The sequence below is a fragment of the Hyperoodon ampullatus genome (genome assembly GCF_949752795.1).
Source record: "Hyperoodon ampullatus genome assembly, chromosome: X".
NCBI lineage: Eukaryota > Metazoa > Chordata > Mammalia > Artiodactyla > Ziphiidae > Hyperoodon > Hyperoodon ampullatus.
This window is the reverse complement of record NC_136913.1, coordinates 1569052-1595676: the sequence shown is the minus strand read 5'-3', so window position 1 is coordinate 1595676 and position 26625 is coordinate 1569052. Positions and strand designations below refer to the sequence as shown.

The window sequence follows — 26625 nt, the reverse complement described above, 5'->3', positions numbered from 1 at the left end:
CTCAGCTGAAGCCAGAGGGAGACGCAGTTCCCATACCAGGCAGGGCACTGGGATTCGACAGCCTGAGACTTGGACCGTTTCTGGCTGGGCGTGTCAGCTTCTTGCTTTGGAAGTCAGCTCTCCGGGAAAGGCGGGGACTGGCCCACGTCTGGCCTGGGTGCCCAGCATCAGGGCGGTGGTCTCGTACTCAGCACACGTTAGAGGAATGATTCCCTTGACCTCACATCCAGTGCCTTTCGCCCAGCCATTCCTCTGCCCACCCTCCCTGGGGTGCTCCTGCCCATTTCCTCCTTTGCTGCCTGTCCTCCCACGGCTGGTTGAATCACGTGGACCCCTCTGCAATCCCAGGGTGCAGGTGACGCAGATGCAAAGACTAGCCTCTGGGATCTGGGAGGGGCAGCCTCTCTCCTGGGCATCTCTCGCTTCTTCTGGCCAATGCCCTACGCCCGATTCAGAGTCCTCTGAGTGCTGTCGACCTGCAAGGAGGAAACTGTAGACCTTACTCATGTTGGAGGGGGTATGAATGCCTTCACTGGGTTTTCCCGTGGCCACTTCTCAGCAATAGACATGAGGGTAGAGGCGAGATTTTCAGATGTTGCAGATGCCAACGGAAGTGTGTCGACATCGGATCTTTTCACTTGACGTGTCTTTTTTTTTTTTAAATAATTTATTTATTATTTATTTTTGGCTGCGTTGGGTCTTCGTTGCTGTGTGTGGGCTTTCTCTAGTTGTGGTGAGCGGGGGCTACTCTTCGTTGCAGTGTGCGGGCTTCTCATTGCGGTGGCTTCTCTTGTTGCGGAAAACGGGCTCTAGGCATGCGGGCTTCAGTAGTTGTGGCGCGTGGGCTCAGTAGTTGTGGCTCACAGGCTCTAGAGTGCGGGCTCAGTAGTTGTGGTGCATGGGCTTAGTTGCTCCGCGGCATGTGGGATCTTCCCGGACCAGGGCTCGAACCCTTGTCCCCTGCATTGGCAGGCGGATTCTTAACCACTGCGCCACCAGGGAAGTCCCGACATTTCTTTTTAATGAAGTATTCCATTCCTTTCTGGGTGTGGACCAAGGGGTTTGTTTGGAAGCCTCCTTGACAGGGAAACAGAAACTCTCTCTCTGTTCTTTTCAATTCTGGTGGGAGGGACCAAGAGAATTAAGGAACTTTGTTCTTTATTTTAAAATTTAATTTAATTATTTTTTATTAGTTTTTCAAAGTGTAGTTGATTTACTATGTTGTGTTAGTTTCAGGTGTACAGCAAAGTGATTTTATATATATTATATAACATATATAATATTGATACTTGTTATTTATATGTGTATTCCTTTTCAGATTCTTTCCCCATATAGGATATTACAGAATATTGAGTAGAGTTCTCTGTGCTCTACAGTAGGTCCCCGTTGTTTATCTGTTTTATATATAGTCGTGTGTATCTGTTAATCCCAAACTCCTAACTTATCCCTCCCTATCCCCTTTGGTAACCATAAGTTTGCTTTCTATGTCTGTGAGTCTGTTTCTGCTTTGTAGATAGGTTCATTTGTGCCATATTTTAGATTCCACATGTAAGTGATATCATATGGTATTTGCCTTTCCTTTTCTGACTTACTTCACTTAGTATGATCATCTCTAGTTGCATATATATATGACTATCATTTTTACATAAATAAAATAGAAAATAAAATATGTAAAATATGTGAATATAAATATAAAATAAATATATTTATAAATATTATAATATTTATATAATATATAAATCTTATAAGTAATATAAACATTATAAATATAAATAATAAATATTATAAATATAAATAATAAATATTATAAATATAAACATGTATAACTAATACATATTTGTATAGTATAATATGTAAACATAAATATACAATATTTAATATTCATAAATATTACTTATATTGACAAATATTTATGTTAAAATAAAAGTATCATTTATTTATTTTCATACTGTCTCTTATCATTAAATAATACATCCTATTTGCTATTATCTTATTTACTTTTCTTGTTTACTTATTTTACATTATTAAATATTTTTTATGTATTAAATATATTAAACATTTAAATATATTAAAATAAATATGTAACATTTAAAATATATAAACATAATTTTACCTAGGATAAGACTATAGCATAGATACTATTTACAAATATCTAAATAGAAACAAACATTTCATTTATATTTATATAAGAATATATTTTACACATGTATTTTTATTTCTTTTTTTTCCTTAGTGGTGGTGTGAAAAAACTTCTGGGCAGCAAGTGTGTTGCAGGTTGTGAAAGTTTGGGGACCTGTGTTGTAATCTACTCTGTCTTAACTGTTCAGTTTCCCCCGTAACCTCACTTTGAGATGAAAGTTCAGGCTGCTGATGAGGCTTCTGTGGTCGTCCTTTGGTTTTTCTCTTTTCTTTTGGCCCTGCTGCATGGCTTGCGGGATCTTAGTTCCCCGACCAGGGATTGAACCCAGGCCCCTGGCAGTGAGAGCCCCAAGTCCTAACCACTGGACCACCAGGGACTTCCCCATCCTTTGCCTCTTCTGTGTAACACTGGGCGCCGTAAGATGTCCCCTCCAGCCCAAGACCCCAGCGTGCACCTGTGCTCACGGCACACAGTTGGCGCAGCACAGTGCTCCACACGTGTTCAGAACCTGCTGGTCTGCGTTTTCAGGAGGGCAGATGGGTGCCAGGGGGACAAGAAAAGTTGAGTTGGGTCCTCCCTAAGGCTCCCCGCCCTGCAGCGCGGTGCTGGAACCCTTCTCTGGAAACGCCAGGAGCCTAGGAAAATAGCACTTGTATTAATCCGGCTCACCTGCCCAGGAACTAAACCCACACGCAGTTGGAATCCCTTTAGTGGAATCAAGTCTGGGTGTCTAGGAACTTTGTGGGGCACCCGAAGGCCTCATTTGGGGTTCCTGCGAAGGACGTGCTCTTTCTGATGGATGCGGTGACGGGACATATTCTCGGGGCAGGGGCGGGAGGAGTGGTGGTCCTCCCCGCCTCCCGGGAGATATCGGTGCCCCTGCATCCCTCTTGGGGCTTTTCTTTGTAGGGTTGTTGCTTCATGTTATGGGCAACAACGCCTTACTGCCGTGCTGGACAACAGGTTGTCCCCACTTATTCAAAGGATTTTCTAACAAGTGGATTAAACCTGACTCCTGGCCAACAGGTGGAATTATCCCCTGAGCTTGGACCGCTCGGGGCTGCTCAGTGTTCCCTGTGTGATGGTGTAGACCCAGGATGGGCTAGGATACCCCATGGTGGGGGTGAAGCATGCCCCACTGTATGCAGGTATGGCAGGAGGTTTATCCATCCTTCTCTACGGAGAGACAGGTGCTGCCCTGAGGAACCTTGGCTTTACGTTGGCAACCGGCCTTGTCTCTCCACGGCAGATTCCTGGAAGTGATTTTTCGAGATCAAACGATAGAAGCACATGTAATTACACTAGATATTACCCAATTTTCCCCGATGGGGACTGTGCTGTTTTGCACTCCTACCCACGCTGTAGGTGAGAGAAATGAGGATGTTGAAGTCTTTGAACTTCCACCAACCTGATGGGTGACATGGTATCTCGCAGTTTTCGTTAACTATTAACATTTCTCTTATTAGGTGTAAACTTGGGCATGTGTGTGTTTTTTTTTTTAAGAAGATGTTGCGGGTAGGAGTTTATTAATTAATTAATTTATTGATTTTTGCTGTGTTGGGTCTTCATTTCTGTGCGAGGGCTTTCTCTAGTTGTGGCAAGCAGGGGCCACTCTTCATCGCGGTGCGCGGGCCTCTCACTATCGCGGCCTCTCTTGTTGCGGAGCACAGGCTCCAGTCGCGCAGGCTCAGTAATTGTGGCTCACGGGCCTAGTTGCTCTGTGGCATGTGGGATCTTCCCAGACTGGGGCACGAACCCGTGTCCCCTGCATTAGCAGGCAGATTCTCAACCACTGCGCCACCAGGGAAGTCCAGGCATGTGTTTTTAAGGGCTATTTCAGTATGTTTTTTGTTGTTGTTTTTTTGCGGTATGTGGGCCTCTCACTGTTGTGGCCTCTCCCGTTGCGGAGCACAGGCTCCGGACGGGCAGGCTCAGCGGCCATGGCTCACGGGCCCAGCCGCTCCACGGCATGTGGGATCTTCCCGGACCGGGGCACGAACCCGTGTCCCCTGCATCGGCAGGCAGACTCTCAACCACTGTGCCACCAGGGAAGCCCCTTTTCAGTATGTTTTTATATCAACAAGTGCTTTTGCCCTTCTCTGTAGAGTTTTTTTCTTTTTTCTTCTTCTTGATTTTTAAGAACTCTTTACATACTCGGAAAATAGCCCTTTGAATGTGACTTTGCTTAAGGTGTTGTTTTAATTTTAATTTTTTGGTAGGATTTTTTTTCTTCTTCTTTTTTTGGCCACACCTCGTGGCTTGTGGGATCTTATTTCCCAAACAGGGATGGAACCCGTGCCCCCTGCACTGGGAGCATGGACTCTTAACCACTGGACCACCAGGCAAGTCCTTATGGTGCTGTTTTTGTTTTTTTTTTTAAACTGTGTATACTTTTTTTTGGAGTGAAATTGGTCTATTTATTCTTCTCAATATTGAGTTAGAATTAGGACGGTATTTCCTACTCTGAGGTTGAGAATAACTTTGTCCCTGCCTTCTTCAAATATTTTCATTGTTTAGCTTTTTTCCTCTTGGAGTTCATTTTGATGTGTCCTGGGAGGTATGGATCTCACTTCATCCGTTTTCAAAGGTCTTTTTAGATGTCCCCACACCATTTATTAAAAAGTTTATCTTTTCTAGACAACAAACTTGTGGTTACCAGTGGGGAGAGGGAAAGGGGAAGGGAGAGATAGGGGTAGGGGATTAAGAGGTACAAACTGCTGTGTATGCACTAAATAAGCTACTGGGACTTCCCTGGTGGTCCAGTGGATAAGACTCCACACTTCCACTGCAGGGGGCATGGGTTCCATCCCTGGTCGGGGAACTAAGATCCTGCATGCTGTGTGGCACGGTCAAAAAAAAAAAAGAAGAGCTACAAGGATATATTGTACAGCACAGGGAATACAGCCGATATTTAATAATAATTATAAATGGAGTATAACCTTAAGATGTTGTGAATCACTGTGTTGTACACCTGAAACTTATAAAATATTGTATAGCAACTCTACTTCAATAAAAACCGTGTAAAAAAAATGAAATAAAGGAGACAGGGAAAATACAAAATTCATCTTTGCCACCTTGATCCTATAGTTAAAGCTCCTAGGACTAGCCAATTCCTACAGATAGCAAATAACTGACCTGTAAACATGCTTCTCAAATACAAAGCTACCCATCCAGATCCACACCCCACCCCCTTCTCTAAGGGGCTCCCATACTCTGGGCCACCATCCACCTGCCCTCATCCCCCCCAGGGCAGGGACCAGACAACAAGGACAGTCCCTGCAGCCAGGACCTGATGAAGTTATTCACACCAGCCCATCCTAACCCTGCCTCACCGGTTCTTCCTGCAAAAATCACAGTAAAGGCTCTTGTCTGGTTTCCCCTCTCCCTCTGCCTCCTGACCGACCCTGGTGCTTCCCCGTGTAACCCTGCATGGTGTGCTGTGCCCCCTCGTCTTGGGAACTGTGAGTGACCAACCGTCTTTTCAATATTGGTCGTCTCCTGACCTGTTGGCCTCACCCCATACTTGAATAATAATAAAACCTACACTTTATCCTTTCTTCCTTCCTCCCTCCTTCCCTCTCTCTTTCTTTCTTTCTTCTTTTTTAGTTTTACATCACAATATACCCTTTTTATTTTGGTCACACAACGCACAGTACAATTTTAAAATGGAGTCAAAAAGAGAAGTCTAACGTTTAGTAAAGCATTATTTCATCTTGTATAATAACATGTTATTGACACTTTGGGTAGTTTAAGATTTTATTAGACACAATAAAGTTTATTTTATTGACGTATAGTTGATTTACAACGTGTTTATTTCCGCTGTACAACAAAGTGATTGCGTTAATACGTACATATACATTCTTTTCCATATTCTTTTCCATGATGGTTTATCCCAGGATATTGAATAGAGTTCCCTGGGCTCTACAGTAGGACCTTGTTGTTTATCCATTCTCTATATATAATAGTTTCCATCTACTAACCCCAAACTCCCAGCCCTTCCCTCCCCCAATCCCTGCCCCATTAGCAACCACAAGTCTGTTCTCTGTGTGTGTGTGTCAGAAACAGTCAATTTTACACCGTCATGTAAACGTATATTCTCATATGTTTGCATATGTGTAGGTTCATGCAAAGGTACATGGTTAAAGGAGTCGTCATGTTCGCTGTTTTTATAAGATACTCTGTATTCTCATGTGGTCTTCAGACTTTGTAGAAAACAATAGGCCGTCCCTCCATAACAAGCAATTTCCTAACTACATTTGAGAAAATACATACAAGTATAAAACCTACACTTTACAACACAACCAACATGGTCCGAGACGATTAACCTAGGACTCTCACCCACAGCCGTCAACGATAGATGCTATCTGGAGCTCTCTGCAGATCATTTTGGCAGCATTAATTCCTGCAAAGGTATCATCGGGGACCGAGCAAGGATTTATCAGGTGGCTTTACCAGGCTGTCCTTATTCAGGGCAACTGCACTGTATTACACTCATGCATCCCGAGCCTGTAGGAATTCAGAAGAGCAAAACCACAAATACCGAACCACAACTCCCGTTGGCATCGTGCCCTCTTTTGCGACTTCATTCTCATCAACGTGTGCTTGCTTCTAAACCTTTACCTCGGTTTCTTTTTCTTTTCTCCTGCAGTTTTCCCCCTACAACTCGAGCGTGTTGCTATAGTGACCGGCGGGACCGATGGAATTGGATATTCGACCGCGAAGCATCTGGCCAAACTGGGCATGCACGTTATCATAGGTGATGATTCCCTTCTACAACTCCTTGTATCTTAGAGCGAGCGGGAGATACGCAGCTGCTTGCTTCTACGTGTATGGAAATATTGATGTGCTTCCAGATCCAAGTGCAGGAGGCGTAAGGGTGAATACTCAAAAACTGAAAGAGACAGGAAATTGTGTTGCGCTTTTTTTTGGACAGGAGTCGAGGTTCTGCTGTGATATGGATCATATATATTTTTTCCTGTATGGTTCACTGCAGTAAACAGCAATAAGTGTGAATTAGTTTGCCAGACCTCTCCTAACAAATCCTATGACAGTCTGGGTGGATTAAACAGCAAACATTTTTCCTGTCCCAGTCCTCGCGGCTGGAATCTGAGATCCAGGTGTGGGCAGGGCTGGTTCCTCCCGAGGCCTCTCTCCTTGCTGTGTAGACGGTCGTCTTCTCCGTGTCCTCACGTGGTCGTCCCTCTGTGTGCGTCTGTGTCCCGATCTCCTCTTCTTATAAGGACACCAGTCCTATGGGATCAGGGCCCACCCTAGTGGGTGGACCTCATTTTACCTTCATCCCCTCTTTAAAGACTCCATCTCCAAATACAACCACACTCTGAGGTCCTGGGGGTCAGGGCTGCAACATAGGACGTTGTGATGTCATGATTCAGCTCCCAGCAGAATCTGAACAGCTTCTGCATTTCAGATTCTGAGCCGAAACTCTGTGTTTGCCTTCTTCTTTCTGAAACTTTCTAATGGCTTATTTCCGTCCCTAAATCCTCTTTGAAAATGAAGGGACTTTCTTCTGCTAGGAAAGTGAAGATGGTTCAAGTGAGCTCATTTTACATTTGCGAACATGCCCATTCAGTTGGAGGTAGAAGTTTAAATCAGCTGGAAAAAATGATATGGGGAGATGAGCTTTGAAAAAAGGCCGTAATATTTATCATGCTTCACCCGACATCATCTGGATTCAGTTAATCCCTTTTATGGTGTCTGTTTTTATGAAAATTGTACTGCAGGTCTGGTTTTAGGTGTTAGGGATTGCTTTCACTTCAGTCTTTCTAAAATATTAACCACGGCCCTTCATTCATTCATTATCGATTCATTTCTTCCTTTCTCCTGTTTTTCCTCCATCGTGGGTTGAAGGATGATTTCAGCTCAGACACAGCACTTGGGGCTGTGGATTTAAACACACGTGCATCTTGCTCCTTTGTGGGTCTGTCCATAAGCTCCATCCACAGCCAGAGTCCCTCTTTTCTGCTCCCTGAATACCTTCACATCTAGTGACGCCTCAGTGCACAAACTGAAATCCATCATAGTATCAACCAATTGTATTGAAATGCAGGTATAAAAGTATATAAGGAAAAAAATTGCCACATAATTATACACATTATGTCTTTCTACAATGAATAATATGATATTCTATGAGTTTAGTAACCCCTCCGATTTGGAGCTGTGAGGATCTTTTTTTTTTTTTTTTTTTCCATTGGTTGCGCCGGGTCTTAGTTGCGGCAGGCAGGCTCCTTCGTTGCAGCAGTTGGGCTCCTTAGTTGCGGCATGCGTGTGGGATCTAGTTCCCTGACCGGGGATCCAACCCGGGCCCCCCGCATTGGGAGCGTGGAGTCTTAACCACTGCGCCACCAGGGAAGTCCTGCTATGAGGATCTTAAACCTTATTTCAAGACATCTTCAAGAACTGAACCCTGATAGGAGAATGTGATTTCTATCGGTGGCCAAGCCATAGATCCTGTCCAGTTTGTCTTGTCCACATTCCCTTGGAGGCCGGTCACGATGATGATGTCCATTCTTCCCCGTCGAAACTCACAGATGCCCTGAGTCCCACGTGGGACATCTCCAGGGGTCCCGTGTAGCCCTCTGCTCTTGGAGGGGTGGGGCTTACCTGGGCACACACAACTCTCCCCTCACGCCCTTACATTTGAACTTTTTTTTTGCTTTTGCAAAACCTGACTGCACCATGAAAATTTCTTCCATTTCATGGCCTGTCGCATGTTCCACTCTCTTTTCAAAGACTGCAGTTTCTTATGGTGATTCCCGTTTTCACATAACCATCTTTCTCTCATGTATGATGGGGTCTGTGGAATGGCCCACATTTGTCTCATTTTGGGAGCAGTAGATTACTTCTTGGTCTACTTCACTGTTCTTTGTCCCCATCGAAGGGTTCTTTCCAAAAGGAATATGGCTAAGGCCCATTCTCTGTTTTCTTTTGTGTGTGTGTGTTTTCTTTTTCTATTTTTTCCCCCCTCTTTCAATAAGTCTTTTTTAAAAAAATTATTGGAATATAGTTGCTTTACACTGTTGTGTTAGTTTCTGCTGTACAGCAAAGTGAATCAGCTATGCATATACATCCATCCCCTCTTTTTTGGATTTCCTTCCCATTTAGGTCACCAGAGAGCCCCGAGTAGAGTTCCCTGTGCTCTACAGTAGGTTCTCATGAGTTATCTATTTTATACATAGTCGTGTATAGATGTCCATCCCAATCTCTCAATTCATCCCAGCTCCCTGCCTTCCCCCCCGGGTAAGTCCTATTCTTTTGATAGATGTGGACATATTAAAAGTTTCTGAACTTGAAATTACCAACTTTATCACTATCCATAACTCCCCTTAGATGAAGATGGGTTGGTTGCAGACCAGGAGGTCTTGTGGGACAGGGGATGCATCTGAGGATGTATACCTGGAGCTCCTTTATCACCTTGAGCACCTCTGTGATCTGTGTATGTCTCTCTGGGGCCTGAGCATATCAAGGATGTAGGATGTGGGAGCAGAGGGTGGGAGCAGATCTCAAGGCTGCAGGGAGGCCGTGAGATGGTGCTGGACTCTAAGCCCCTGATTTGTTGACTTTCCATGGTGGGGCAGCCTCTGTTGTCTCACTAGAGACATGACAAGCCTCCCATGTCTTGGATTTCTGCCAATATTTGGAAGACTTGGTCAAAGCGATGTCAGCTGTTGAAAAGGAAGAGCCATACATCCCCTCTGAGGACCGGCTGGACCTGGGCTAGTGGTGGAAAGGTGCTGGTGGAGCAAATCCAGGAGGAACTTTCCAGTCTGAGCAAAGATGGGAGGCTGGCGTCCAGTGCTGGTGTCTCTGCCCCTGGGGTCCCTCCACCACAGACATCTTCATCTTCTTAATTCCTAGCGAAACTAGGTGATGTTGGATGACAGAGAAGTAAAAAGAGCCCCATTTCTGTGCTTTTTGCCTCAGTGTGGTGGTTTTGCTCATGAGGAAGTCTAGAGGGTTAGGTCACGAGGAGATGTAGAGGGAAGGTCAGGAGAAGGTCTGAATGGGAAGGACTGAATGGGAAGGACTGAATGGGAAGGTCAGGAGAAAGGCTGAATGGGAAGGTCAGGAGGAGGTTTGAATGGGAAGGTCAGGAGGAGGTTGAATGGGAAGGTCAGGAGAAGGTCTGAATGGAAGGTCAGGAGAAGTTCTGAATGGGAAGGTCAGGAGAAGTTCTGAATGGGAAGGTCAGGAGAAAGTCAGAATGGAAGGTCTGAATGGGAAGGTCAGGAGAAGGTCTGAATGGAAGGTCAGGAGAAGGTCTGAATGGAAGGTCAGGAGAAGGTCTGAATGGAAGGTCAGGAGAAGTTCTGAATGGGAAGGTCAGGAGAAGGTATGAATGGGAAGGTCAGGAGGAGGTTGAATGGGAAGGTCAGGAGAAGGTCTGAATGGGAAGGTCAGGAGAAGGTCTGAATGGGAAGGTCAGGAGAAGGTCTGAATGGGAAGGTCAGGAGAAGTTCTGAATGGGAAGGTCAGGAGAAAGTCAGAATGGAAGGTCTGAATGGGAAGGTCAGGAGAAGGTCTGAAGGGAAGGTCAGGAGAAGGTCTGAATGGAAGGTCAGGAGAAGGTCTGAATGGGAAGGTCAGGAGAAGGTATGAATGGGAAGGTCAGGAGAAGGTATGAATGGGAAGGTCAGGAGGAGGTTGAATGGGAAGGTCAGGAGGAGGTTGAATGGGAAGGTCAGGAGAAGGTCTGAATGGGAAGGTCAGGAGAAGGTCTGAATGGGAAGGTCAGGAGAAAGTCTGAATGGGAAGGTCAGGAGAAGGTCTGAATGGGAAGGTCAGGAGAAGGTCTGAATGGGAAGGTCAGGAGAAGGTCTGAATGGGAAGGTCAGGAGGAAGGCTGAATGTGAAGGTCAGGAGAAGGTCTGAATGGGAAGGCCAGGAGGAGGTCTGAATGGGAAGACCAGGAGAAGGTCTGAATGGGAAGGTCAGGAGGAGGTCTGAATGGGAAGGTCAGGAGGAGGTCTGAATGGGAAGGTCAGGAGGAGGTCTGAATGGGAAGGTCAGGAGAAGGTCTGAATGGGAAGGTCAGGAGGAGGTCTGAATGGAAGGTCAGGAGGAGTTCTGAATGGAAGGTCAGGAGAAGGTCTGAATGGAAGGTCTGAATGGAAGGTCTGAATGGGAAGGTCTGAATGGAAGGTCAGGAGAAGGTCTGAATGGAAGGTCAGGAGAAGGTCTCAATGGGAAGGTCAGGAGGATGTCCAGTTGGGAAGGTGAGGATGAGGTCTGGTTAGGAAGGTCAGGATGAGGTCTAGCTGGGTGCTGAGTATGCACTGCAGACACGGGCACTGAGCATATGTGAGCAAGCCTGGGCACCCATGCATTTGAGGGCTGGAGCCCTGAGTGGTATCAGTCACCTCCTTTAGGTGATGTTTCTTGAGCATCAGGTATGGTATCCGTCAGCACCAAATTCCTACTTTCCTCGAGTTAGAGAGTAGACAGCACATCCTTACCCACTTGTGTCTCCTTTCCTACTAACGTTCTGATGTCCCTGTTTGAACTTTCCCCGAGGGACACAGTTCTGACCCTCCCTGTCAATCCAGTCACATAGGGCGTCTCACTGCGTCTGTGTGTCTTTGAGGGGATAGTTGAATATATCCTGAGAGGGACAGTTTTTCTTCTTACAGGACCGCTGGAGACAAGGTCACTTAATGGAACATTATCATTGGTCAGAATGCATTTTTCTGTTAAACACAGATTAAGAGATGGGTTTAATCAATTCCACACTCTCAGTCCCGAAGCCATGAATATTTAAAGAATAATCAATTACTTGCTAAAGAATTGAAGTGATAATCTGGGTCCCAGTCCAGGCCATTAGTGTTGCTAAGAATGCATGAATTATTCAGTTTCCCATCTGTTCACAGTATCTTAGTTCCTACTGTTTCAAAATACTATTTTGGTGGAGGATCCTTCTTTATTCATAATTCTTAATAAGCGGTCATCTAAGGTTTAGACCAGGGGTTGGTACGTTTTTTTCTGCTATAGGCTGGATGATAACTATTATCGTAGGTCTCTCATGATGCTGAGCTCTGCCCTTACAGCAGGAAAGCAGCAATAGCCAATACTTAAAATGCATGGCTGTTTAAGCGATGGGCCAGATTTGGCCCCAGGTCCATAGTGTGCTGGCCCTAATTTGGGTTCAGTATCTTTTTTTTTTTTTTTTAAACAAGTGGCAGTTCTGTTGCTTCTTGCAGATATTTACAATCTGGTGGCTAGGGTGCTGTCTTCAGGGAGCGGACCTGGATATGAGAGGTTGTCCTTCCCACTGGAGTTGGTGCCTCTGAAACCTTGCACTGCAGCACGTATAAAACCTCACCCCTGCTGCACGAAGACTGAGCGGAAGGCAGACCCACTGCGGTTGAGCCCTGCTTGTGTCGTGGCGGAGTGTTTCCTGGTATGCAGCCGTCACTCCGGAGATGTATGGGCAGCATTGGCGGCTGTGTAGGGTCAAGCATCCCATATCCAGCCCATAGGAGGCAGCTACTGAAGATGATCCTTGCCCCCACAGTGCCTGTCCATCCCTCCCATACAATCCAGCCCTGACTACCTGAATATTTTTTTCTTTGATTTCTTTTTAATTGTTTAAATTTCTGTTTTCTGTTGGAGCATAGTTGATTTACAGTGTTGTGTTAGTTTCAGGTGTACGGCAGAGTGAATCAGTTATACGTGGACATATATCCACTGTTTTTTAGATTCTTTTCCCATAGAGGTCATTACAGAGTACTGAGTAGAGTTCCCTGTGCTCTACGGTAGGTCCTTGTTGGTTATCTATTTTATATCTAGCAGTGTGTATAAGTCAATCCCAAACTCCAAATTTGTCACTCCCCCCTGATAACCATGAGTTCGTTCTCTAAGTCTGTGAGTCTGATTGCGTTTTGTAAATAAGTTCATATGTATCAGTTTTGTTTAGATTCCACATAGAGCTGATATCATAGGATATTTGCCTGATTGCCTGAATGTGCAGTGAGCTGCCTGTCGGGGGACGCTGCTGGCCGTGGCCAGTTTGTCCTGCTGTTCCATCGCTTCTCCCCAGCCCACCCTCAGTTTTCTTTCTTTCTCTGGACACTTATGTCTTTCTGACTTCATTTGAGCTTCTGCTACGCCAGCCCTTGATGCCAGCATGGTCTCAGGCTGGAGGGTAGCCGGCAGCAGATGGTGTTTTAATGTTTAAACATTGCACAAGTTTCAGAAACAAGCTCATACATGTCTGCAGCCCTCACTTACCCATGAATTCTTTTTTTTTTTTTTTGGTCTTTGATGCCCGGAACATTTAGGGATGGAAGACATGCCTTCTTTGCCATCCTGCCCCTGCACTCCCGCAGTGCAGGAAGGCTCTGTCAGCAAAAACATGTAATAACTGCATAATGTTTATTTCTTTAAGGAGCTGGAGGTGCAAATGACTTTTGCAGCTGCATCTTGATGTCTGCAGCTTTGAACTTCTCCGAGGCGGTGACAGTTTCTACATTCCTTTTCGTTCACCCCGAGAGATGTCCTTTGCCATGTTTATCTTCAGCAGGGGGCATTTCTGATTCCCCCTGGGTTCACCACTTCTCCTCTCTTATATGTTTGTTACAGATAAACCCGTTGCTGTAAACATTTTGTTTTTTCTTTTTTTTGGATAGGGCATTGCCTAGATTCATTTGGGGACACTTGTCAGTGACACAGAGCACATAATACAGAGGAAAATAGTAGGGAATTCTATTAGAGTGCGTACATGAAACCACGGGTACATAAACAGCATGCAGAAATGCTTGATAAAAGGATTGCTTGGTAGTGTATTTTCACGGAGACCTCAATAGGCTTTGACCCAAGAGAACCAGCATCTTGCCAGCAGGGGCTGGCTGCAGGTGGGAGGGTGATGTGGGCTGGACCTGCCCCTCCCAGGCCCCTCAGCGGTGTCCTCATGCCCCCTGTTGGTTCTCTGGGCGTCAGGGCTCCATGCCCTCCCCTGTGTTCACAGATGCCAGCTCTGCCCTCCCTGTTGAAGGTCTCCTGTGACTCAGCCCCCAGGGAGTTCAGGTGTGGCTTCTCCTGCACAGGGTCAGAGGCGCTGCTTGAGGCCGGCTCCTTAATAAGGGATGCTGCCTGGGAAGCAGGCTGTCCTGGCTTCTCCCCACCCTGAGCAGCAGCTACATCAGGCCCCCCTTAAAATGAGGGCTGTCTGCGCACAGATGTAGGGAAAAACAGCCCCCATGCCCTTCAGGCTCTACCGTCATGGTCAACACAGATTCACCTACTCAGGCATTAAAGAAACCTCATTCACTTTCTCTTGCCCCAAATTTCAACTGGGACACCCTCATCCGACACAAAAGACCTGTTGCCACCCTTCTAAGCGAACGTTCCCAGAATCGCACCCGCTGATTTTACGGAGTCACAGGTGACGGGAGGAGACGTCTCGAGCTCATGGTGGGAATGTCCCGCGATGTTTTTTATTTTTTATATTTTATTTTTGGCCGTGCCACGCGGCTTGCGGGATCTTAGTTCCCCAACCAGGATGGAACCCAGACCCTTGGCAGTGAAAGCGCAGAGTCCTAACCACTGGACCTCCCGGGAAGTCCCCCGTGATGGTTCTTATAGCTCAAGCCACTGTGAACAGAGCGGTTGCCTGGACCAAAAGTCTCGAAAGTTCTATGTCTAGTCTGACATTTCTGCTGACAGTTTCATGCGCATGCTCTTGGTGTCCCCGTGGTCCTGATGCCACTAGATGCTTCGTGTCCCTGGAATTAGTGAAAAGTAACATGTCCCAGAAATGCATCCTTTTGACCAATCCACCTAAAGAAAATGCGTCTTCGATGGATACGCTGAATCCGCTACAGTTGCTCCGATGGCCAAATTCAATGCCAGGACGGAAGGAGACACTTAGCGTGTTGTAGGGCTGTGTTTACTGTCTCAAGAAAACATTGTTTCACATGCGGTAGTTTCCTTACCCTGAATTGTATCTTTTCTTTTCCTTGTAGGCGGAAATAACGAAGACAAAGCTGAAGAAGCTGTGAGGAAGATAAAAGAAGAAACCCTCAATGACAGAGGTACTCTACTGCCCGGTGGACAGATGGCTCTTCTGTTTGGTCTGGGGGCTGCAGACCCTGGCGTGGGCTCAGGGACCCGGATGGTGGAAGTGGCTTTGGGCAGCGGTGTCTCTGATTCTTGGGCTTTTCTCTGGGGGGGCTTTTGTCCTCCTTGGGGAGTGGAAGGTGGCAGCAAGCGTGCTGCTACGGCGGCACCTGCTGGGGAGGGCGTTCCTGGTGAAACTGGGACGCGTTTTCATTCCCTGTCGATCTCCAGGGCCCTCTGAGGCCCATGTTCACTCAGGAACCGTTGGATGTACCCTCCGGCAGGTACACCTACTTCTCTCGGGTTCTTGTAGGGAAGATGCACCAAACAGGACCCTGCCGGGTCTCACGGGGATCAGCGCTGCCCCGTGGTGCATCCCCGGGGCCTTCTCTACCCATTGAATCCGGGGAATACACACACGGCCCTCACATTCCTGATCCCAGCGCTCTCCGGTGCTTTCTGAGCCCAAGCCTGGTGCCTTATGTTTAAAAAAAGCACATGCAGGTTACTTTCTTGGCCGTCAGAGCCAGGGTGTTTTAAGCATCACCCAGAAGCTGAGGATTCCCATCTGTGGGCAGATTGCAATTCCTGAGAGACACATGAAAACCCCGGACGGACGGATAAGCCTTATCTGTCCCTTTGTGTCAAGACTCCCACTTGTGGGTGTTCAAGGTGACCGTCCGGCCCTCTGCCCAAGGCTGGGACATGTTGACATTCCCAGCATCTCCCCTGCCCTCGTGGCAGGATGCCTTTGATCTTTTTCCTTTTTTCTTTTTTTAATGGGGGTAGAGTTGTTTTACAATGTTGCGTTAGTTTCTGCTGTACCGCCAAGTGGAGTTCCCTGTGCTCTACGGCAGGTTCTCATCAGGTATCTACTAGGATGCCTTTGATCTTGAGAGAGAACACAGAGGGGCTTCCGCAGCTCCTGCAGACAGAGGTGCTGCTTCTCTCCCTCACCTGCCCCGGGGCAGAAGTGGTCCACTGTCGTGACAGCCGATCGTGACCCCCCGTCCCTAGTTTGCAGTGGCTCAGGGAGCCGCTCTCTCCAATGCCTTGGTTTCCACCCAGCGTGTATTTCCCGGGCATCTAGCAGTAGCATCACCAGGGGCAGGTGGTTAGAAGTGCTGATTTCCAGCCCTGAGCATGGGGACTTCTGCAGGCGGGGCCGGGAACCTGCATTCTCCCACACCCTCCCCGGGAATCCCCCTGCGCCCTCAAGTTGAAGAATCGCTGCTATCGTGACTGCATGAAACCATAATTTTCAGACCAAAAGAGTCTCGTGGGAAACCGCCAAAGCGTGGGCCTCTTTCCGTGACTTGAAAAACCGTTGGGAAAAATGAAAAAATAATTCACCCAAACTCGCTCGCGTTACAGGCCTAATCGGCAAGGTGCCAGGGTTCATCTGGGGCTACGTGTGCTTCTTTAGAACGTTTAAGAGCTTCATGTGTTCTGACAGAGCTGTAATCCGTAGCCCTGATTTATGGCAGGAAAGAACATTCTAGAACATCTTTAGACAATTTCCTGGTGGCCTCAGCTTTGTACGCTGCGATTCACAGTTGGTGCGGAAAGCTCACGGATTAAAGGGAAAACGCCTCTGTAGCAGCTCTGTGCCGGAGGGGAGGCCCCCAGGGCCTGTGGCGGGCAGGGCGGTGATTCCTAATCACCCAGGACGGTGGTGTCAACGTCCCTCTGGTCAAGGCTGGTGACAGAGCCTCGGCTGTGTCTGCTCCTGGGTCTTCATTTCTAGCAAGTGACACCAAGTAGATCCATGAAATTTGGATCTGGGAGAAGTAGCCGCCGGGGCGGACAGTCAGATGCACACCGACAGCAGAGAAAGCCCAGGGGTCTGCACAAGCCCCAAACCCCAGCCTGCCTGCACCCCACTTCCTGGCAGCCACCCCCCACCGGGCATCCGAGTTTATGGAAAGGGCGAGGCTGGGCGTCCTTGGTGGGCAGTGGCCCCGCGCTGGTCCTTGTGTTGCTTGGAGCGGCCCAGAAGCTGGCAGCGCTCAGGGAAGCTCAGGTTCCCCCTGGCCTGGGAGGGGACATGGGGGCCAGGGAGGTGTCTGGACACAAGCTGAGTGACCCCTGAGGTCTGCAGCAGGGATATGGTCTGAGCCAGGGTGAGCGTGGCCACTCCCACGGGGGCTGGTCCAGTGAGGGAGTGAACCCTGATTACACACGCACACGCACCTTTTAAAATTCCTCTTCTGTGCGTTGAACCAAACACGAAAGCAGCGCTGTCTGTATTTTACACCAGAAGCCTGGCACTAGGAAGTCGGTCCGTGGACACCGCAGCCCGTGCACGCCTGGAGGGGTCGCCATGGGACAGGTGGGAGATGCTGAGACCTGGCCAGAGGGGGATGGTTTGGTGGTGGTCCTCGAACTGACGTTGCTGAATTCGCATCCAGCCTCAGGATTCCCCCAAGCCAAGGTCCACAAGGTCCAGCCAGTCCCGGGGGAAGAGGGGCACTCCCTGTGCCGGGGACCCACTGCGCAAGGGCAGGGCCGGTGGGGACACTGGGTCTCCCTGTGCATCAGTGGCCGTCGGTCGGCCTTCACCCTTCCTCTCGGCTTAGCTCCCAGCAGACTCGGCCGGAGCCGGTCTGGGTCGGGATGCTCTCTGGAGGGGAACCCACAGCCCTGCAGAGGTGCTTCTGCTCAGACTAGCTGCCCTGCCGCAGCCTCTGAGGGTCTTGTCCACACAACCCCCGGCTTCCCACTTGGCCAGGGGGAGCCCCACCTGTTCCTCGCTTATGGCTCTTCCGTGATCCTCTGGATTCTTCTCTTTTTTTTTGGAGCAAAGCAGCAGATAGCCTGAGGCTAGCAGATAACTGTCGAGAACACAATTATTTCTTTTCTTTTTGAAATTTTTATTGGGGTATAGTTGCTTTACAGTGTTGTGTTAGTTTCTTCTGTACAGCAAAGTGACTCAGTTATACATAATGTATCTATTCTTTTTCAGGTTCTTTTCCTATATAGGTCATTACAGAGTATTGAGTAGAGTTCCCTAACACAATTACCTCTAAATGCCGAATTTCCCTGTAGCCTACCTCCCCCGTCATCTCTGTACTGACCCTTTTTTCTTAGTTCTTCGTTGAATGCTTTATGTGCTGTAATTTCTGCCTTTGACATCACGGTCAGTTGAGGTCATAGTTTGGGCTGGGATGGGAGGATACCTGCATATCAGTGTATAACTAGTTTGGCTTTCAGAATGATATATTTGTGAGTATGGTCAGGAATAAAGGTGATGTGGCTCATTTCCCAACCTAGAGATTTCCAGGGAAGAGACTTTTCATACCTTATCACCATGTGTCCATGGTACCGAAACCTTTATTGCTCTTCAGTAATTATGTGCTGATGCAAACTCTCTTATTTGGAGCAAATAGTCTTGCTAATTTACCAAAAAAAAAAAAAAAAAAACCACCCCAAAATACCAATAAAAACCCGAACACCACAAAAACAAACAGCAAAATGGCATAACAATGTTCAAATGAACCCAAATGGAAATAGATAATTTAAATACTTTTAAAAGGACTCCAGGCAGGTAAACTTTGCCCATTTCACAGTGACTCACGCAACTCACGAGGGAATTCCCTAGTCCCAAATCCTAGGAAATGTGGTGTCTGTTCTTTGTTTTTAAAAGGAGAAAGGCATCCCTTGCTTTGTGACACTGTTCCACACTTTTCCACTGTCAGCAGTGTCTTCCTGGACAATTTTACACCTTTCCTAATGTCATTCTTCTTTAAAATTTTTTAAATTAAAGTATATCGTGTTAATTTCAGGTGTACAGCACAGTGATTCAGTTATACATGTACATAGATTCCTTTTCAGATTGTTTTCCTTTCTCGGTTATTACAGAATATCAAGCAGAGTTCTCTGTGCTCTACAGTAGGTCCTTATTAGTTATGTATTTTTTATATAGTAGTGTGTCTGTGTTAATCCCAGACTCCTAATTTGTCCCTCCCTCCCACCTTTCCCCTTTGGTAACTGTAAGTATGTTTTCCATGTCTGTGACTCTGTTTTGTAAATAAGTTCATTTGTATCATTTTTTAGAAAGATTTATTTATTACTTATTTATTTATTTTTGGCTGCGTCGGGTCTGAGTTGCAGCACGCAGGCTCTTCATCATGGTGTGCGGGCTTCTCTCTAGTTGTGGCGTGTGGGCTCCAGAGCGCGTGGGCTCTGTAGTTTGTGGCATGCAGGCTCTCTAGTTGAGGTGTGCGAGCTCAGTAGTTGCGGCGTGCGGGCTTAGTTGCCCCGCGGCATGTGGGGTCTTAGTTCCCCTAACCAGGGATCGAGCCTGCATCCCCTGCATTGTAAGGTGGATTCTTTACCACTGGACCACCAGGGAAGTCCCTGTATCATTTTTTATTGAAGTATAGTTGATTTACAATATCATGTTAGTTTCAGGTATACAGCACAGTGTTTCAGTTTTATGCACATATTCCTTTTCAGATTCTTTTCCCACATAGGGTGTTACGAGATACTGAGTAGAGTTCCCTGGGCTGTTCAGTAGGCCCTCGTTGGTTGTCTATTTTATATAGAGTAGTGTGTATATGTCAATCTCAATTTCCTAATTTATCCCTCCCCCCCCACCATGGTAACCATAAGTTTGTTTCCTATGTCTGTGATTCTATTTCTGTTTTGTAAATAAGTTCATTTGTACCATTTTTTAGATTCCACATACAAGCGATATCATATAATATTTGTCTTTCTCTGTCTGACTTACTTCACTTAGTATGATAATCTCCAGGCCCATCCATGCTGCTGCAAATAATATTATTGCGTTCTTTTTTATGGCTGTATAGTATTCCATTGTATATATGTACCACATCTTCTTTATCCATTCATCTATTGATGGACGCTTAGGTTGCTTCCATGTCCTGGCTATTTGTAAATAGTGCTGCTATGAACATTGGGGTGCATGTATCTTTTCAAATTATGGTTTTCTCTAGGTATGTGCCCAGGAGTGAGATTGTTGGGTCATATGGTAGCTCTCTTTTTACTTTTAAGGAACCTCCATCCTGTTTTCCAGAGTGGCTGCACCAACTTAACATACCCACCAACAGTGCAGGAAGGTTCCCTTTTCTCCACGCCCTCTCCAGCATTTGTTATTTGTGGTCTTTTTAATGACAGCCACTCTGACAGTTGTGACGTGATGGTGAATGATTTAATAAGTGAATTTTGAAAAAAATGGACTTTTAATTTTGGAACAATTCTAGATTACAGAAGAGTTGTGAAGATTCCCGAGTTCCCACATACCCTATGCCTAGTTCTCTCCATCATTAATATCTTTTTTTTTTTTTTTGCCCTACGTGGGCCTCTCACTGTTGTGGCCTCTCCCATTGCGGAACACAGGCTCCGGGCGCACAGGCTCAGAGGCCATGGCTCACGGGCCCAGCTGCTCTGCGGCATGTGGAATCTTCCCAGACCAGGGCTCGAACCCGCGTCCCCTGCATCGGCAGGCGGACTCTCAACCATTGCGCCACCAGGGAAGCCCCATCATTAATATCTTAAGTTCGTGTCTCACAGTGAAAGCACCTTATTGGTCTATGATCCCTGACTAAAGACCTTATGTTTTTTCCGAATATCCTTAGTTTTTACCTAATGCCTTTCTTCCATCCCAGGATCCCACACAGGATGCTACGGTAATATCTAGTTGTCCCATCTCTTTAGGGTCCTCTTGGCTGTGATCATTTCTTAGACTCTCCGTGTTTTTTGATGACCTTGACAGTTTTGCAGAGTGCTGGCCAGGAATTTTGTGGAATGTCACCCTTTCATCTTTAACTTGGTGTCCTGAGGTAGCCAGTGAGCAGGCATGCCTGGATAGAAAGACACTAGACAGGTGTTCATACAGACAGATGATTTCCTGTGGGCAATTAGAAGGTTTAACAACGCCTGGAGAAAACCATAATTTGAAAAGATACATGCGCCCCAATGTTCATTGTAGCACTATTTATATACACTAGCCAAGACATGGAAACAACCTAAGTGTCCATCAACAGATGAATGGATAAAGAAGATGTGGTACATACATACAATGGAATACTACTCAGCCATAAAAAAGAAAGAAATCATGCCATTGGCAGCAACTTGGATGGACCTAGAGATGATCATACAAAGTGAAGTAAGACAGACAGAGACAGACATATATCATACGATAGCACTTCTACGTGGAATCTGAAATATGATGTACATGAACTTATTTACAAAACAGAAACAGACTCACAGACATAGAAAACAAACTTATGGTTACCAAAGGGGCAAGGAGGGAGGGATAAATTAGGAGTTTTGGATTAACAGGTACACATTCCTATATATAAAATAGATAACCAACAAGGACCCACTGTAGAGCACAGGGAACTCTACTGAATATCTCGTAATAACCTACCATGGGAAAAGAATTTGAAAAGGAATAGATGCATGTGTATGTATAACTGAATTGCTTTGCTGTACCCCTGAAACCAACACAACATTGTAAATCAACTCTACTGCAATTAAAAACAAATGGCATTCGGCGAGTCAATTCTATTAACAAAGGGAAAAAAAAAAAGAAAGTTTAGAAGGTCATCGTGTCTTTTCTAAAGGGACGAAGGCACAGCACAGCCCTCTGTGAACATTTAATGTTATCACTGCTCACCGCGTGTTCGTCCTGTGAAGGGCTCTTCATTTCTCAGGCTCAGGAATGATTAATGTTGACCTTTGGAATCACCATCAAGGTGACGTCCATGAGAGAGGGCATTGTCTGCCTGGTTTCCTTAGCTCGTCTATAAATACTTACAGGAATAATAATAGAAGAAAAAAACCCACAGGGAAGAATTTTCATTCTCATCGTGCGTCCAACGTTCTATTTCCCCCACCAATAATTTGTGCCATATTTTCACTCCCTCCTGCATTGTCCTGTTATCCTGTTCCGTGTTTCTCCTCTTTTCATGTGTGGCGAGGAATCATCGCCGAGGACATTCATTTTGACCGTTCCCTTCTAACACACCTCAAGGCGCTCCGTGCTTTTAAACTTGGTCATTAGAGAACCTGCTCGCGTGACCATCTCTAAGTTATTCTGGAAATGTTACTTCCATGATATTTTTCCTCCTGGGGGAAATGAAGTAGTCTTTAGTTGTTCTAGAAGATAAACATATAGTAAGAAAGGTTTTTTAAAAAAAGAAAACTTGAAGGATTATGTAATGATATTTCAAACACTTAAATGAGAGCCAGAGGTGAACATTCCCCTGGAAGGGGCTTCTCCTTCAGTGAAAAGGACGTTGCCTCTGAAATTGTAGTCAAGATTCTGATGAGAACAGTGGCTGGCTTGGCCAGCCCGTGCCCAGCTCTGCACACATCTGTGGTCCTCTCCGTGTTATTATCTCTGTGATGCGTGGTTTGGGGTATGCAGAGCCCATGACGTTAGCATGTAAGAAATCGCCTAGATCCACTTTCCAACAGATACTTGGGGGCTCCATAAGCTACTGTAGTGCCTTGAAGATAAATATTTATTTTCACTTATTGCAGGTTTTGTTTTAAAACCTTTTCCTGAAGAGGAAAGTTTCACTCTCTCCTCAGAGCAGGGTGGGAGATGCACATGGTCCTAAGTGTTTGCAGGTAGCATTATTCCGCCTTCATTTGTTAGAGCTATTTTCCACGCACGTAGAGTTCTGGGTTGAAAACACTGCCCTACCCCCAGGATAATTAAAGTTGTTGTGACCTGGACTTCTGGTCTTCATTGTTTCAGATAGGAAATCAGCTATAATTATGATTATTTCCTGAATATAATGTGCCTTCTTTCCTCTTTTTTTTTTTTTAACTTGTTTTCAGAATTTTGATACTAGGCCTATATATGGTTCCCTGTGTTTATCCTACTTGGGTTTAAAAGGCTCCCTGTAGCCATGGGGTAGGAAGTTTTGATAAAATTTGAACAATTTTTAGCCAGTATTTTTCAAATACTTTTCCTGCTTTGTTTTTTCCACCTTCTTGTCAGTCCACAATTACACCTATGGTAGATTACGTGACACTGTCTGACATTTCATTGAGCTCTGTTCATTGTATCCAACTTTCTTTTCTTCCTGTGTACTTTAGCTTGAATGATTTCTGTTGAACTATCTCAAGTTCACCAAATTGTTTTTCATTTGTGTGCAGTACACTTGTAATCCCATCCTTGGATTTTTGTTGTCCTCAAAACTAGCTGTATTTTTCAGTTTTAGGACTTCCATTTGGTTATTTTTAGTTTGCATGTCTTTCCTGACATTCTTCCTTTCTTCACCCTTGATCTCCATCTTTTCTTGTAAAAGCTTTAATTCATAATTGTTATCTGAAAGTTCTTGTCTCTTTATTCCAACAGCTACAGCATCTCTGGGTCTGTTTCTATTGATTTTTTTCCTTCTTGACAGCAGGTGACATTTTCCCATTTCTCTGCCTGTCTAGTCATTTTTTTCTGTATTGGACATCGTGATTGATCCACTGTAGAGATTTTGGGTTCTGTTATCTTCCTCTGAAGAATGTTGAGCTTTGTAGCAGACAGTGATATCACTGGTGGGTTACCTTGGCTTCACCTCTTGTTTTGATGAGTCAATTTCAGTTCTTCCCTTGGGCCTTGGATGGAGCTCTCAATCTTAAGATATGGAGCTCTCAATCTCAATCCTTTGTTCTAAGACGTAGCCCATCTCAGGATTCAGGTGAGACTCTGAGCTGTTCACTGAGCCCCTTGCAACTTGGCAAGATGCAAATGTCATCCTGTCTCCCCAGTACCAGGCAGCGGCTGAAATTTCTCTGCTCACATCTTTCAACCTTCCAGCTGCAGTTTGCCCCTGAACTCCTTGGTGTCTTGCCTTGTTTCTGCAGTTCACTAGTCTGCTGAGGTTTCGATGGGATTTTCTACTCAGAATTTTCAGCTCCCACCCCTGTGGCCTTTCATTTTGGATTGTGCGCCTCCATTCCAGCTGCCCTATGGGCCCCAGACTCTGACCTTTGACTCCTCAGCCCAACCAATTGTCACTTTCTCTTTGAGGCCTGCATCCGTGTATATTGAAATTTGAGAAGTACCCTCAGGGCACCGCACCCCCCCAAAAAAAAAGATAAATGAGAATGGTCTGTGGCAAATCAGAATGTGTAGCCCCTCTTTAATAAGCTACTGAAGTTAGAATAAAGAGCTTCAGCAAAACAGATAACCAAACCGCTTTTTGTTAGAAATGATGATCATTAGAGTACATAGCTGCATCGTGTTGGATACTTGCTCTGTAGCGGGTATTGTTTTAAATGCTTTACGTGTATGGATTCTCGTGGTCCTCTCCTAGGAAGGAGTTATTATCACTCTTCCCTTTTTACAAGTGAGGAAACCAGGGCACATAGAGTTTTGGAAAGCCTCTTAACATCATGCAGTTAATAAGTGGAGAATTTGAATCTGAACTCAAGAGTCCTGGAAGGAACCCAGAAATAGAGCGACCTTGAAGATGGGGAGAGATGGAGAAGGCAGGGAAACAGAAAGAGGAAGGCAGGTGGAAAAAGACAGAAAGCAGCTCAAGCATCTCAACAGATTGGAGTTGGGTGGGTGTTGATGGCCCAGGGTCTTGTAGGGACCCTGGCTTGTACATTGTAGTGTGTTCTGTCCCCAGGACAATCTGTTACACACACACAGCTGTGTGTACCTGTGTGTGTGAGCACAAAGATGGCATTACACGCCTCTGTCAGTGGGACACAGTGAAGGCAGGAGAAACATGGCGGGGTTATAACCCTCCCTGTTATTTTCATAGCGACAAGAACGCAGCAGAGGGAACCACATATGCCCCAAGACCCCTGAGAGTACCGAGACCTGGGGAGGGCTCCAGGGCCACCACAGCCCATGGGAAGGGTATGGCTCCTTCCAATCCAGAACATGACCCCATGAGGAAGCAAGACCCCAGCTGCCACCCGGGTTGTGTGTATATATCCATTATCGATACATATCCATGAACAAACTCTTCCAACTTCTGTCTAGTTGGACGTCTTTCTTTGTCATAAAGAGAAGTCCTTATTTTTATGGCTATGTACGCTTCTGTTGTCAGTATATCCCAGGGTATTGGCCTAATTTCTCATCAATGGCTTGTGTTTCGTTATCCTGTGTGTTCAGTGCCCTTGTATTTGTATCTTAAACACTTACTTACTTTTTCCCCCGATGCCTTCTGATATGTCGGATGAGGAGTCAAAGGCATTGAATGCAGGTTGCCAAACACCTCTCCAGGAATGTGGCACTGAATACGGCCACGACGAGTGGCCCACTTGCCCTTGTCCTCCACTGTGTGTTTCCATGTAGAGCTATTCATCTGGGTGATGGTTTGGCCACTGGGTGAAGCCGTTTGGCCTGCAGGGGACTGGCAAAGATGCTGTGTGCCGAGTGATGCAGGATGCAGGTATTGCAAGGTCTTGGAGCTCCAGGTAGAGACATCTCTCTGTCTGGGTAATCAGGCCACCCATCTCCGTGTGTCCTGAGCTGACCCCCTTACCTGGAATTCACCTTCCAGGACTTGGCAGGTTACCCTCTGGAGTTGGTTCAGCCCTTTCCTTTTTCCAGCCTCACGTTTGCATCACTCCTCCACCCCGATGCCTGCAGATAAGCCTGGGCGTGGACGGGGAGGGTGCAGCTCGGGGGTTTTCAGGGCTTGGTACACTCCTTCCTTGTTCATTTGTCTAATCACCATCCCAGGTGTGGGCTTCTTCCCGTCAGACGCCCGCCCTGACTTGTCCTCAGGGTGTTCCTGTTTCGAGTACCTGATGGATGGTGCCTTTTCACGCATCCACATTGGAGACATGCTGAAGGGACGCACAGGGCAACCCGTGATGGCATGCGTCTCCTGAATGTCCCGCCGTAGAGCTGGCTTCCCAGCGTAGGTTTTCCAGGGGTGGACCTGTCACTGGGAACCTCACCCTGTACAACGACCCTTCCCATTTGGAGCGAACGCCATGGATCACCTGCTTGTACAATTAAACGTGAGAAGACGTTAAGATTCCTTTAGGGAAACAAGTCATAAAAAGCCCTGTCTCCTGGAATGCACATTCTTTCTTTGTACCCAGTGGTGGTTTGAGGGGTCACCATACAGGATCTGCTCACCTGGCAGGTACTGTTATTTTTTAAATTGCTACACTTTAGTGTTTAGTACGGTTTTAAGTTTACAGGAAATTGAGGACAAAATACAGGGAATTCCCAATACCTGCCCCACAGTTTCATCTGTTATTAACATCTTGCACGAATACACCACATCCGTGACAACAGATGAACCAGTACGCACACATTACTAACTAAGGTCCGTAGTTTACATTAGGGGTCACGCTTGGTGTTATACGTTCTGTGGGTCTGGACAAATGTGTAATGACGTGTATCCACCATTGTAGTAGCACACAGAGTAGTTTCACTGCCCTAAAAGCCCTCTATGTTCTGCCTATTT

At 46.2% G+C, this 26625-nt stretch overlaps 1 protein-coding gene across 2 annotated transcripts in view; it reads left to right on the top strand.

The window, feature by feature from the left end:
• Positions 1 to 26625, top strand: part of DHRSX (dehydrogenase/reductase X-linked) — a 182722-nt gene that overhangs the window by 26142 nt on the left and 129955 nt on the right. For both annotated transcript variants that reach the window (XM_079727820.1, XM_079727821.1), the window contains exons 2-3: positions 6789 to 6896; positions 15118 to 15186. In XM_079727820.1, the coding sequence (XP_079583946.1) occupies positions 6789 to 6896; positions 15118 to 15186 (177 nt within the window). The remainder of the gene's footprint in view (positions 1 to 6788; positions 6897 to 15117; positions 15187 to 26625) is intronic.